The following is a 15687-nucleotide window of genomic DNA, read 5'->3' as shown; positions in this document are numbered from 1 at the left end:
AAATCTTGTGGAACTGAGTGTTGTAAACTAAAAATAAAAAATAAATTTAAAAATATGTTAAAAAAAGAAAAAAAGAAAATCTACTGGGCAGCTATATAAAAAATGGATTGGAGTGGGGACAGACTTGAGGCAGGTTGACCCATCAATAGGTTACTGCAAAAATTCAAGGATGAGGCGATACGGGCCTACAACAGAGTGGTGGTAGTATCAGAGGAGATAGGGGGGCATATTTGAGAGATGTTTCAAGAGCAAAATCAACAGGTCTTGGCAACAGAATAGATGTGAAGGGATGAGAGATAGAGAGACCTGAGGATGACACTTAGATTGTGAGCCCAGGAAGACTAAAAGATTGATGGTGTCCTTTACAGTAACGGGAAAGTTTGGAGGTGGAGGGAATTTAGAATAAAGATAGAAGAACTATTTATTCATATCCTCTAACCACATATATTTTGTGGAATGGCTTGATCATATACATTTCTGCTAGTGCTTAATATAGTTTTAATATCAGATCCTTATCAGAAATAGTTCAGGGAAAGATTTTTCTTTCCCAATTGACAATTACCTTTCTTGTTCTAGATACATTGATTGCACTAAAACAATAGCTTTTCTGTTTCATGTTACTAAAATTGTCTAATTTTGTGACAAGTAATTTAATTATTTAGTTAAGAATTTTTGTGAGAAAGAGGAATTCACTGGGAGAAGGGGAAAAGGAGTGGTAAAATGAGGGCAAATTATCTGACCAAAAAAAGAGGCAAGAAAAAATGTTTTACAGTGGAAGGGAAGATGGGGAAGGTGGAGGAGAGCTTGTGAACCTTATTCATCAGAATTGGCTCAAAGAGGGAATAACATACACACTCATTTGGGTATAGAAATCTATCTTACCACACAGGAAAGTAGGAGGAGAAGGGAATAGGAGAAATGGTGAGGGAGGAGTGCTGGGGGAGGATTGGAAGAGCTAAAAGTCAGAAGCAAAACACTTTTGAGAATGGATAGGGTGAGAGGAAAGAGAGAGTAGGATAAACAGGGGGAAAATAAGATGGAGGGAAATACATAGTAATCATAACTGAAAAAAAATTTACAGCAAATTTCTTTGATAAATAGCTCATTTCTCAAATACATAGAGAAGTGAGTCAATTTGATAGAAATAAGAGCCATTCCTCAATTGATAAATGGTCAAAGGATATGAAAAGGCAGTTTCCAGAAAAAGAAATCAAAGCCATCTATAATCATATGAAAAAAATGCTCTAAATCACTATTGATTAGACCAGAAATATAAATTAAAACAACTCTGAGCTGCCACCCCACACTTATCAGACTGGCTAATATGACAGAAAAAGAAGACAGCAAATATTGAAGAGGATATGGAAAAATTGAGACAATAATGCACTGTTGGTGAAGTTATATACTGATTCAATCCTATATGGGGTTGAGACCCAAAGTTTAAGAAGCCCTGCTGTAGAGCAATTTGGAACTATGCCCAAAGGGCTATAAAATCATGCATACCTTTTGACCTATCAATAACACTATTAGGTCTAAATCCCAAAGAGACAAAAAAGTAAAAGGAAAAGGATCTATAGGTATAAAAATATTTTAGCAGTTCTTTTAATGGTGGCAAAGAATTGGAAATTGAGGTGATGTCCATCAATTGCAGAATGGCTGAAGAAGTTGTTGTAAATGATTGTGATGGAATACTATTATGTCTTCATGAGCTTCCAGTAGCTCATGTATTTTAGATGATCAAACATCAGGTTATCAAATTCAATTTTTCTCATTCCTGCTCAACTAGTTTGTTACAATGACCCACTTTCTCATTTTTTAATCAGTTCAAAATAGATTCAATAACTACTTCATATAAGGTAGTTTGAGCTCTCAAAGTACTTCTTTTCTTCCTATTTTTTTCAGTATTTCCCATAAAATACTAGACATTTTGTTCTTCCAAATAAATTTTTATTATCTTTTCTGCCTCTATAAATTAACCTGTTAGTAGTTTAATTGGTATAGCACTAAATCTGTAAATTAATTTCAGTAGTATCATCAACAGCTTAACTATAAGTAACAAATGTCTCTCCAATTATCTTTTTCTTCATTTCTCTAATGTTTTGTCATTGTTTTAATGTCTCTTGTGTGTGTTGATAGATTGGATCCCTAATATTTTTTTTTGCATTTTGCAGTTATTTTCAGTGGTATTAATCTTATTTTTCCTTGGTTCTTGTTATTCCTATATAGAAAGGCTGATGATTTTTTGTGGATTTATTTTGAACCGTGCTTCTTTACTGAGTCTATGATTGTCTCAATTTCTTTGCTGACTCTCTGGGGTTTTCTAAGTAAACCACCATGTTATCTGCAAATAGGGCTAATATCTTCTCTTTGCCAATGAATAATGTATGTGTCAAAAAGCAAATCATAGAAACATGAGTAATTTCACTCTCTTCTCTTACTGTTATCATTTGTGTTTCTAGAACCATTTCAACAATAGTGGCAGAGGGATTACCCCTTTATTTACTGGAAATTTTTCTAGTGTTTCCCCACTGAAAATTATGCTGGCTTTCGGTTTTAGACGTATCCTTATTTTGTTGAAAAATATCCCTTCTCTGTCTATGCTTTTTTGAGCTTTTTTCTTTGTTTTTAGCATAAATGAAATTTGTACTTTGGATTTTTTTCCATTGTGATGAACCATCCTTGCATTCTTGGTATAAAAACAACTTGGTCAGAGTGAATAAATTTTTGGACATATTGCTGTAGTTTTTAGGACTTTATTTAATATTGTTTCATTAATATTTACTGATGCTTTACAGGAGGGGTTCTTGGCCTTTTTTGTGTCATGGATCCCTTTTGGAAGTCTAGAAAAGCCTCTGCATCATTTCTCAGAATAATGAGTTTAAATTCTTATAACAAAATACACAGGATTACAAAGGAAACTTGCTATATTGAAATACAGATGTAATTTTTTTTCCCATCCAAGTCCATGAACCCCTTGAAATCTGTCCACGGACCCTTTGGAAGTTTGCAGATCATAGATTAGAACTCCTCTAAAACTACAAATTTCATTGCAGGTGCTGATGCACATTGATAGAAAGAGTTTCCTTAATGGAAGGTCTCTATGCTAATGAAATCACGTATTTTGATTTTAAAATTTAAAAAAATGTGAGAAATGAATACATTTTCAAAATCTCAATTTAACATTTATTAAGTGTCTGTGTCATACCTATATAATGGTATTAGATACTAAATCAACAAAGGTATAAAAAAATTTGCCTCCAAGAAGCTTACTTATTCAACTCATGGGGATTTTTGTACAGGTATAAATAAACACAAAATATACACAAATTAATTTAAGAGTGAGAGGTGATAACTGGAGGGATCAAGAAAGGTCTTAAGTAGGAGGTGGTACCTGAGCTGAGCTTGGAAGGGAAGTTAGGGATTCTACCAGAGAGAGGAAAAATGGAAGTACCTTTCAGAAATAGGGAACTATTTGTGCTTTGTGCATGGAAATGGGAGATAGAACGTTGTGTATCTGAGAGCTTAAGTGACTCATCTATTTGTATTACAGAAAAGATTTTAATTCAAGTCTTTCTGATTCTGGAACTGGCATGCTAACCACTAAGAAAACTGTCTCTTTAAGACTATAAAGTACAGAGTAGTTGCTGGTCTTCATTAGCAGAGAATATTTCCTTATTGGATGTTCTCTATACTGATGAAATCACAGATGGAGTTCTTCCGCCCTGCCCCCTCCCCCAAATTAATGATGCCAGAGTCTTTCTCTATTTTATCACTCCATGGTTTTGGTATCAGTGCCACATTTGTCTGATGAGAGGAATATTTTAATTTGCTTTCTTTCTCTATTAATATGTAGATATTAATTGCTCTTTAAACATTTTATAGAATTCACTTATGCATTAGTCTGGACCAGAGTTCTAATCACATTCCCCTTCAGTAGTGGCTGGTCAGATGGATTATTTAGAATCTTTATTTCATGTCCCACTAATTCGGATATTTCATTTTTTGTTTTGTTTATATATTTCACATTTTAAAATCATCTATTGGTTGATTTCCTTAAAAGTTTCAGTATTGCTAGTATATAATGGTGTGCAACAGATCTTCAAAATTCTTTTTACTTCTCTATTGTGAATTCAACTTGTAGTTATTTTTATAATTTGACTTTTTTGATTGACCTTGTTAATTTTTCACCAGAATCAGCCTTTAGTTTTGCTTACAATTTCTAGTCTTTTTCATTGTCCAATTTTTCTATTTTCATTCTAATTTTTTATATTTCTTCTTTTATGATTATTTGGGTTTTTTCAGTTTCCTAAGTCTATACTTTTTATTGCAAATTTGGTTTATTTTGTGAATGCATATTTTTATTACTACAACTTTTCCTTTGGGAGGGTTTAGCTGCATCTGCCCAAAACTGGGACCTCACTATTATCCTTCTCTTTCATATAATTGTTTGTTGTTTCCATGATTTCTTTTTTGAAGAATGTCATTATTCAAGATGTCATTACTGAGTGTCTAAGTTTCTACATCTTACTTATGTTCTCTGTATTAATTACTGCTTCTATTGTGATATAGTTTGCAAAGGGTATATTTAATATTTTTCCCTTTTTCATTTATTTCCAATCCTATTGTGCTATAACATATGGTCTATTTTTATATAAGTACTGTATGACGCTGAGGAACAATCTTTAATGCTTCTATTCAAATCTAACTTCCTCAAAGATCTTTTTCATGCTTTATTTTTCTTTTTATCTGCTAGATTTATCCTGTTCTAAGAGAGGAACAATAAAGTTTTCTCCAATTATCATGTTGTCTTTGTCTTTTTGTGGTTCAACCAACTTTTTCTTTATAAAATAAATGCCACTTAGTACATATGTATTTAATATTAATATTAATTATGATTTAATGTCAATAATACTATTAACTTTATTAAATATTAATTTAATACTATTATTTCATTGTCTTTGGTAACTTTAAGTGTAATATAGCTTACCTATTTGTCTCTCTTAACTTTGTGAATTTTGTTGCCTTGTCCGATAGCATAATTGCAACAGGTATTTTTTTAAACCTCCAGGTGCATAATAAAATGTTTTGTAGCCTCTTATTTTTGTTCTGCATTGTTATATGTGTTTTTGTATGTGGCAAATTTTTTCTGTATTCATTCTGCTGTTCTTTATATTATATTGGATTGTTTAATGCTTTCACCTATAAGGTTATAATTATCAGGTTTGTGTTTTCCTCTAATTACTTCTTTTGTACTGATTTTATCTCCTGCCTCTTTTAAATCAGCACTTTGTCCCTGTAATTGGATTTGCTTACACTACTTTGATAGCACTGTATTCCCATAGCCTTTCCTCTCCCTCTTTTTTTAGCTTACCTGCCTTATCCCAAGTTCCTTGAATTTACTTAAGTTGCTGATATATTATTTATTCATTCATATGTGCATTTATTTCTTTACCTCTGTGTTCCCCCTCCTCCTTTTGAATTTTTCCTTTCCTAATGAGCTTGTGGTTCAAAATCTCCCTTCCAAATTCTTAAATAACATTCTTTTGTGGCACCTTTTCCAGGAAGTGCCCATGTCACTTCATACAAAACCCTTTTAAGACCTCTATTTTTTATCACAGATACGCACCACTCCCTGACCATACCATGGAAATATTCTATAATAGTACCTTTTCACTTCCCTTCTAGATTAAGACCCTATCCATCCCAATTTGTCCTCTCCATTGCTTTTATCCTATTTTCCCCACAATCTCTTTCATTTACTGCAAGACAAAAGAGATTCCTCTTCCTTCTCTGCGTGCTAGGGGTTCATTTTGCAGCTTCTCTCTGTTTCTTGCCTCTTCTCTTCCCAGTCAAATGACTTCCCACTGCCTTGCTCCTTCCATAAAAGATTAATTCACTTAGAGCAGAACATAAGATTTAGTGCAGGGTCTATTAACTCCTCCCTTCTTTCCCTGATGATTTTTAAATATCCTGTTTTATCTTTAGCCCCTCAGATCCTTTTCATCTAATGATCCATTTTTATTTTTTTCTTTTCCTTTACCGCTCAGTAATTTAAAATAAACATGAAAGAAATTATTTCATTGCTTAGTTTTTTCCTAATAATTTATTCCTTTGCCTTTTCCGTATTTCCTTTATTTGAAGTATTTATAAGCTGAATGTCCTGTTCTCTTCTGTTTTTTTTCTTCAAGAATCAGCTCAAATCCCACATTCTCCAGGAAGCCTTTCCCGGTGTCTATAAGTTGCTGCTGTTTCACTTTCTTTAAGTGCCTTCCATCTAATCTGTATACAGCATGTATCTACCTAGGTGTTTATCTGTTGTTTCCTCCATTAGATGGTAAGCTCGCTGAGGAACAGAGTGTTTTTGCTCTTAGTATAGTGTCTGTTACATAGTAAGTACTTAATAAATGCTTGTTTGTTTGACTGGCAAATATCTCAACATTTACTAGCTGTGTGACCCTAGGCAAGTCACTTAACTCTGTTTGCCTCAGTTTCCTCATCTGTCAAATGATCTGGAGAAGGAAATGGCAACCACTCCAGGATCTTTGCCAGGAAAATCCCAAATGGGGTCACAAAGACTCAGACACATCTGAAATGGCAACAATAACAAATAACTAGGATGATAGAAAGAAGATTTGCTAGGCTAAATTTTGGTAGAATTAAAAGATAGAATTATATTTTGAAAACAAATTGCCTAGCAAATAACACACATTTCAAAGCACTTCACAGTTTCAAATCTCATTCATCAAAATGATGCTATGAGGTAGAATCTAAGTACCATTATGCCCATTTTTACATATGAAGAAACTGAGCTTATATTCAATTGAATATTCATTATGCATCTCTGACCAAAGCCAGAGATGCATACAATTTAAGGGGAGCTAGGTGGTACAGTGAGTAGAGTACCAGCCTTAGAATCAGGAGGACCTGAGTTCAAATGTGGCCCCAAACACTTAACACACTTACTAGCTATGTGACCTTGGGCAAGTCACTTAGCCCCATTGCCCTGCTTTCCACCCTCAAAAAATATATATATATATCCTGTAGAATTAAGCAAAGTAGGCCTGAAAAGTTATGTTATAACTTGTATAAATTACTTGACTGGAGGTAGTTGTTGATTTCTTTTGCTACTGCCTCTTCCCTGTTTAGTGTAGGGCTGACTTTGGAGGCAGGAGAGACCCGGGTTTGAATGCTGTCTGTGACATTTAATATCTGTGTGGTCATGGAAGGAAGGCAACCGGCATTCATTAAATATCTACTATGTGCCAAGCACTGTCCTAAGAGCTTTACAAACATCATCTCCTCTGATCCTCACAACAACTCTGGGGGTTTTTTATCCCCATTTTACAGCTGAGGAAACTGAGGCAATCAGATGTTGTGACTTGCCCAGGGTCACATGGTTTGTAAGTATCCGAGGCTTGACTGGAACTCAGGTCTTCCTGACTCCCAGTCCAGCTCTTTATCTACTGAGCCGCCTAGCTGCTCTAAGTAAGTCATTTAACTTTAATGAACCTTAGTTTCTCCATTTGTAAAATGCATATAAGGACACTTGTGGTACCTACCTTACAGGGCTGTTGGGAGGATCAAATAAGATCGTGTATTTAAAATGTATATACATATACATATGTGTGTGTGTGTGTGTATATATATATATATGTATATATATATATATATACACATATATATATATATGTATATATATATGTATATATATATACATATATATATATGTGAAATAGTAGAATGTAAATTCCTACTGATTCAGGGACTGTCTCACTTTTGTCTTTGTGTCCCCTACACCTAGCACGGTGCTTGGCATATAGTAAGGATTAAATAAATGCTTATTAATATTTAGATTATAACTATTCTCTCTGTGTCTATACTGGCTCATCATCCCGTACATTTGGGGTGCTCTCTTGTACCCCCTAACCCTTATCCAACTAATCCTGGACCCTCCTCTGCATTTTTTCGATCCTAATTGGTTCTCTCTATCCATACGACGAACTTCATTGGTTCTGTCCATCAGAACAGTCTGGGGCATTTGCTTTATTCTATTCTATGTAACTCTCTGATCCCATCCCCAAAGAGCTGGGCATTATCCCGTGCTTACCTGTCTGTTCGCCCCAGTCCTAGAGCTAGGGAACTATCTGTTTACTCAGTACTGTTCTGTTCAGCAGCCAGAAACTGCACTCCTAACTGTGGTGAGTTAGCCTAAAAATGGTTACTGTTGATTAGAAAGGCAGACTGGCCAAGAGGATTTAGATGAGACAGGTCAGCACGCATCCATCATTGCTACTGGAAAAAACAATTTAAGTAAGATATATGCTCCAACAGTAACAGGTTTCCAGACTATGAATTCATGATAGAGTTGTTGCTGTTTTTATTGTTGTGGTTTTATTGTTATTCATATTATGATGAAAGGCAGCGTGGTTTAGTGGAAGCAGTCCTAAGCCTGCAGTCAGGGCAGACATACTTGTCTCTAACAATTTGTATAATCATGAATGAATAGGACACTTAATGCCCCCGAGCCTCAGTTTCCTCACCTGTAAAATGAAGCTGTTAATACTTATTGCACCTTCCTCACAGGGTGCTGGTGAGGGTCATGTGATATAATGTATCGTGCATAAATACGTAAAGTATATATGATATAAACATAATAATAGCTATATAAATGTATGTGAGCTATCCTTAGCAATAATGTTATTTTTTAATGAAAATGATAACAATAACCTAGAAGAAATAATACAGCTGTCAGAATGGTTTTAGTTTATATACAGGCAGTGCCTTAGACTAGAAGAAATGACCCAGAATATAAAATAAGCAATACTGCACTATTGGCCCAGTTAAATGGTTGTCAGGCCTGAACAGGATGCTAGTTATCTAAAAGGCTATGTCAAAAGTAAATGTGTAAGTACAGTATTTGTCAAGTACATCTTTACCACCCACTTCCTTCTTCAGTAGGACATTCAGCAGAGTGGTGGTTTGCCCATTAACTATCCCCCAAAGTGCTAGATCTCCAAGTAGAGGATTTGGGTTTTAATCATTGTTTTGTTTCTTACTGTTTGACTTTGAGCAAGCCCCTTAAAATCGTGGGTCTCAACATTGTAAGAGGGTTGGATTAAATGGTCTCTATAAAGCCCTTTCTGGCTCTTAATCCAATAATAATATGATTCAAGGACCTCTAAAATTGCTTCCAGCTCTATATCCGTGATTATATAATCATAAACCAATCAACAAGCATTTTAATATTTTTTAAATTATTTTTATTGACATATTTTTACATCACTTTTATTTTCCAGTGTAACATATTTCCCCCACACTGATAGCCATCCATTATAACATTCCTTTAAAAAGAGAGGGGAAAAAAAGCAGCTTAGCAAAACTAATTGGCATTTTTCAAGTCCTGTTGTATATGCAATGTTTCATACCCAGTGTCCTCCATGACCTTCTCTCTGCAAAGAGGGGAGGGAAGTTCAACGAACATTTATTAAATATCTACAATGCTCCATACACTGTGCAAGGAGCTGATGATAAAAGTACAGAGTGAAACAATCCCTACTTGAAAGGATCTTACATTCTAAAGGGATGGCACAGGGAACAAGAAATAATTCTTTTTGTTCAGTCATCTCAGTCGTGTCCGACTCTTGGTGACCCCGTTTGGGATTTTCTTGGCAAAGATACTGGAGTGGTTTGACATTTCTTCCTCCAGAAGTACCTACATAAAAATAAAGTGAATAAACGCAAATATACACAGGGTTGTTTGGGAGGGAAGGCACTGGCAGGGACAGGAAGACATCATGGAGAAGATATCTGAATTGCATCTTATAGGAATCTTAGGGACCTCACGAAGCAAAGGTAAGAAGGGAGCATATTCTAGGCATGGGGGAAGGCTGGAGATGGTGAGTCTTGAGCAAAGAAAGATACAGCTTGATTGCATTGCAGCATATGGCAGGGGGTGGGGGGAAATGATGTACAAAGAGGCTAGAAAGATTGTCTAAGACTAAGATGTGAAGGGACAGATGGTTGGTACAGTGGATAGAGTGCCAGGTCTGGAGTCAGGAAAACTCATATTCCTGAGTTCAAATCTAGCCCAAGATACTTACTAGCTGTGCCGCCCTGCACAAGTCATTAAACCCTGTTTGCCTCGGTTCTCCTCATCTGTAAAACGAGGTGGAAAAGGAAATGGCAAACCACTCCCACATCTTTGCCAAGAAAACGCCAAATACAGTCATGAAGAGTCACAAAGACGTGAAGGGCTTTCACATAGGTAGTACAATGGATGGAGTGTTAGCCCAAGAGTTGGGAAGACCTGAGTCCAAATTCTTCCTCACATACTTTATTATCTGTGTGACCCTGAGCAAGTCACTTGCATTCTGTAGCCTCAGTTTATTCATCTGTAAAATGGGGAGAATATAAGACTTCACCCACAGGAATGCTGTGAGGATCAAATGAGATAATATTTGTATGTCACTTTGCAAATGTGCTTTTATCATTTTCATTCCTCACAACCCCATGGGGGAGTAGTATTAATGTTAGATATTATTATTCCTGTTTTTCAGATGGGGAAATTGCAATTCCATATGGCTAAGTAACGTGTCCAAAATCACACAGCTAATAAGTGGTGAAATCATGACTTAAACTGAAGTTTCAATGGGTTTATTTTTTGGGGGGGTTCACACTTTCTCGTGTTGAAACAGAACACAGAAACTAAGAGATAATCTGAGCCCCACAACTTTGATATCCAGTCGCTTTAAATCATCAAAACTTAAATTGGGCAACGTTTAAGACATCAAAACTGCTAACGTAGCATATTACCAGTCACAACAGGATATTATGGATATATGATACAGAAGAAAGACAGGGGTAATAACATTCCTCATTTGCTAACTTCCCCATAGCCCCTGTAAATTTACTTCCTCTCAATTTTTTTGAAACCTGGGATTGAGAGGGAACAGCAGAAAGAATGTTGGATTTGGAGTCTGAGAATTTTGGTTCAAACCCAAGCTCTACCACTTAACTACCTTCGTGATCTTAGGAAAGGTCTCTTAATCAGTCTTTGCCTCAGTTTATAGGTTGGTCACTTGAGTAACTGGGACTTGAGCAACACGGATTATAAAGTTCCTTCTAGGCCTATATCTAGGATACTTTGATCCATCTCTCAGTCTCCTTGAGTTTCCTGCTGCCTTTATTTGCTTGTATAATTACAGTGACTATACTGACTTGGATGAGTCAGTTGTTATTCAGTCATTTTTTAGTCATTTCCAACTCTTCATGACCCCATTTGGGGTATTCATAGCAAAGATACTGGAGCAGTTTGCCATTTTTTTTCTCCAGCTCATTTTACAGATGAGGAAACTGAGGCAAACACAGTTAAGTGATTTGCCCAGAGTCACACAGATAGTAGGTGTCTGAGGCCAGATTTGAACTCAGGAAGATATATCTTCCTGATTCCAGGCTGGGTGCTCTATTCACTGCACCACCAGCTTTACAGAAAAACAGAATCTCAGAGTTGGAAGATATATCAGAAGTCATCTAGTTCAATTAGTACCTGAACAGGAACCATTTCCACAACAGTCCCCATAAATGACCATGAAGGGAAGCTGATTCAGAGGACCTAGATTCAAACCTTGCCTCTGATGCTTACTACCTGTATGACTTTGTGCCAGGCCTCAGTTTATAAAATGAAGAGGTTGGGACTACATGGCCTCTAAGAACCCTTCCAGGTCGAGCTCTATGATCTTGTGAATCCCAAGGGAATCCATATTACTTTTGTTTTGTTGATTTTAATTAAATTTTATTATTTCTTTTTTTTCCCTTTGGATCTGATAGTGTTTTTGTTTTTTGGATCTTTTTTTCTACTTATTCTTTATTTTTGACTTTAAAAAAAATTTGAGCTCCAAATTCTTCCCCTCCCTCCCACTCCTCTGCCACCAATTAAGAAAACAAGCAATATTTAATCAATTATTCATGTGAAGTCATGTAAAACATATTTCCATATTAGCCATGTCACAAAAAGCAAGAAAAATAAAGAAAATAAAAAAGTTATACTTCAGTTTTCACTCAGAGTTCATCGCTTCTCTCTCTGGAAGTGGATAGAACTTTTCATCATGAGTCCTTTGGAATTGTCCTAGGTCATTGTATGGATCATAGTAGCTAAGTTTTTCACAGTTGATCATCATTATGATATTGCTATTACTGTGTATGATGCCTCCAGGTTTTGCTCACTTCACTTTACATTAGTTCATATAGGTTTTCCTGATTTTCTAAAACCAACCCCATTATCATTTCTTATAACACAGTAGTAGTCCATCACAACCATATGCTACAACTTGTCCAGCCATTCCCCAATTGATAGGTACGCACTTCCAATTTTTTGTCACCAAAAAAAAAAAGCTGTTATATATATTTTTTTCTTTTATCTCTTTGGAGTACAGACCTAGTAGTGTTATTTCTGGGTCAAAGGGTATGCACAGCTTTATAGCCCTTTGGGCAAAGTCCTAAATTGCTCTATGGAATGGTTGGATCATTTCACAACTTCACCAACAATTCATTAAGGTACCAATTTTCCCTGATCTCCTCCAGCATTTGTCATTTCTGATAGGTGTGAGGTGGTACACCTCAGAGGTGTTTTAATTTGCATTGCTCTAATCAATACTGATTTAAAGAATTTTTTATTTGAATATGGATAGCTTTGCCTTCTTCTTCTGAAAACTGCCTGTTTATATTCTTTGATCATTTATCTATTGGGGAATGGCTTTTATTTTCATAAATTTGGCTCCATTCCCTATATGCTTAAGAAAAGAGGCATTTCTCAGAGAAACTTGCTATCTATTCTGCTATCCACTTGTTTTGAGGGTGAGTTCACCTCATTCACATTTACAATTACAGTTAATAACTGTTTGTTTTCCTCTATCTCATTTTCTTCTATTTACTCTTCCTGCTCCCTTTTTATCCTGTCCCTCTTCAAAAGTCTGTTTTGCTTCTGACATTGCCTCACTTAATCTGACCTACCTTTGATCACCACATCCCCTTTTTCTTATCTCCTTCCACTATTTTCCTGTTGGGGAAAAATAGATTTCTATACCAAACTGAGTGTGTGTGTGTGTGTGTGTGTGTGTGTGTATTTCACATATATATGTATATACTTCACTCTTGGAACCAATTCTGATGAGAATGAGGTTTAAGCATTGCCTCCCACACATTCTCTCATTTTGCCCTCCACTGTAAAAGCTCTTCCTTGCATTACTCTTTTATGTGAGTTTATTTTCCCCATTCTACCTCTCCCTTTCCCCTTCTCCCAGTGCATTCCCTCTTTCTCACTTCTTCATTTTTTTTAAATCATCCCAACATAATTGACTTAGACCCATGCCCTCTGTATATGTAGACTTCTTCTAACTGCCCTAATAATGATAAAATTCTTAGGAATTACATGTATCATCTTTTCACATAGAAATGTAAACAGTTTAACTCTATTGAGTCTCTTTTGATTTCTCTTTCATGTTTACCTTTTTATGCTTCTCTTGAGTCTTGTATTTAAATGTAAAATTTTCTATTCAGCTCTGGCCTTTTTATCAGGAATGCTTGATTTCACTTTTTTATTAAATATTTATTTTTCCCCCTGAAGGATTATACTCAGTTTTTCTGGGTAAGTTATTCTTGGTTGTAATCTTAGCTCCTTTGCCTTCCAGGATGTCATATTCCAAGTGCTCTGCTTCTTTAGCATGGAAACTGCTAAATCTTGTGTTCTTTGGCTGTGGCTCCACAGTATTTGAATTGGGTTTTTTTTCCTCAATGCTTCCAATATTTTCTACTAGATCTGGGAGCTCTGGAATTTGGCTATAATATTCCTGAGAGTTCTTATTTTGGGATCTCTTTCAGGAGGTGATTGGTGGATTCTTTTAATTTCTATTTTACCCCCTCTGATTTTAGGATATCAGGGCACTTATTCTTAATAATTTCTTGGAATATGATGTTCACACTCTTTGTTTTTTATCATGACTTTCAGGTAATCCAATAATTCTAAAATTATTTCTCCTCAATCTATTTTCCAGGTTAGTGACTTTGATGATGAGATATTTCACATTTTCTTCTATTTTTTCATTCTTTTGATTTTGTTTAATTGCCTTACCCAATTCTAATTTTTAAGGAATTATTTTCTTTGGTGAGCTTTTGTACCTCTTGTTCCATTTGGCCAATTCTACTTTTTAAGGAGTTTTTCTCTTCAGTGGATTTTTATGCCTTGTTTGCCATTAGGCCAATTCTGTTTTTAAGGTGTTATTTTCTTCAGTATTTTTTGTGCCTCTTTTACCAACCCATTTGATTCTCTTTTTTTTTTTTCATATGTTGGCATTTATTATTTAAGTTCAAGAACAGGTTGTGAAAGGGGTGGGTGTGGGAGGGCCTAGAGGAGAGGGAGGGAAGAGACAGGGAGACCAGAGTCTCTCCTGTGTGTCTGCTCTAGACGGGGTTGATCCTGATTTCTGAGCCTTGGTCCAGGGCACACAACGAAGCACGCGATTAAGATGAGGTTGGGGGGGTACAGGTTTAGGAAAACACGGCGGGGGTGGGGGTGGCCAGAATTACACATCCAACCAGAGGTGGGGGCTGGGATTCTCCTTGGATCAGCAGCACAGCTTCTTTTTAGGAATTGAAGCATAGTGATAAGTTCCATCCCACTTATTTCAGCTCTTATAAAATATTCTTGTAGTTAAAAGTCTGAGCTAAAGAATTCTTTCATCGCCTCTCTAACTTCTTGTACTTTGCTTCTAGTTTCTTTGAATATGCATCCAATTTGTAAGCTGCCTGCTCAAGAGCTGCTACTTGCTCCTCAATTAGAGTGATCTGATCCAGATAAGGCTGAAGTGCTGCATATTTCTGGTTTAAGTCCTTTAGGTCTCTACTTATGTTTACTGCAATATCTTTCATTTCTAGATACTTCAAGCTAGTCAGTTTGTTCATATTTTCCAGAAGTTTATAGTCTTCACTGGTAGCTGTGAGCTCGCCCGTCAGGTACGTGGCCATTTTGGAGAACATGTCCTGGCACAGCCCCGTGATGTCCGCCTCGGCGGGCTCCGTGGCCTCCTCCGCTGTCTCCACCACGGCATCGTCTAGGCCGGGGAAGGGAGGTAGGAGAAAGGATGGAGGGAAGGATGGGATGGCGAAGAAAGGGGAAAGGAAGGGGGGAAGGGAGGGGGAGGGAGGGGAAGGGAGAGGGGCAAGAGTGGAAGGAAAGGGAGAAAAGGGGAAGAGTGAATAGTCTGAGGAGAAGATATAAAGGCTTGATTCTCTTTTTATAATTCTCTTGCATCACTTTCATTTCTTTTCTCAATTTTTCTTCTGCCTCTGTGATTTTTAAAATCCCTTTTTGAGCTCTTCTGGGAATTCTTGTTTGGCTTATGCCCAATTCATGTTTTTCTTGCTGCTGTTTGTAGCTGTTTTGACATCGTTGTCTTCTTCTGAGTTTGTGTCTTGACCTTTTGTTTTACCCTGATCTTTTGTTCATTTTGCCATTCCAGAATTAAAACAATCGTGATACAAAATTACAAGAAATTACCAAGGAAAATTGCCCTGAAGTTCTAAATCAAGAAGGCAAAGAAGAAATAGAAAAAATCCACCAATCACCACTTGAAAGAGATCCCAGAGGAACAGTTTCAGGAATATCATAGCTAAGTTTCAAAGCTCCCAGGTTAA

At 36.2% G+C, this 15687-nt stretch overlaps 1 protein-coding gene across 1 annotated transcript; it reads right to left on the bottom strand.

Moving 5' to 3' along the window:
* Positions 1-14730: 14730 nt before the first annotated feature.
* Positions 14731-15262, bottom strand: LOC118848422 (biogenesis of lysosome-related organelles complex 1 subunit 2-like). The gene has a single exon (XM_036757296.1). It carries the CDS (start codon positions 15028-15030, stop codon positions 14731-14733), a length of 300 nt encoding a protein of 99 aa, XP_036613191.1. The 5' UTR covers positions 15031-15262.
* Between the last annotated feature and the right edge of the window lie 425 nt (positions 15263-15687).

The sequence above is a fragment of the Trichosurus vulpecula genome, chromosome 4, assembly GCF_011100635.1.
Source record: "Trichosurus vulpecula isolate mTriVul1 chromosome 4, mTriVul1.pri, whole genome shotgun sequence".
Taxonomy (NCBI): Eukaryota; Metazoa; Chordata; class Mammalia; order Diprotodontia; family Phalangeridae; genus Trichosurus; species Trichosurus vulpecula.
This window is presented reverse-complemented; position numbering and strand designations above follow the sequence as displayed.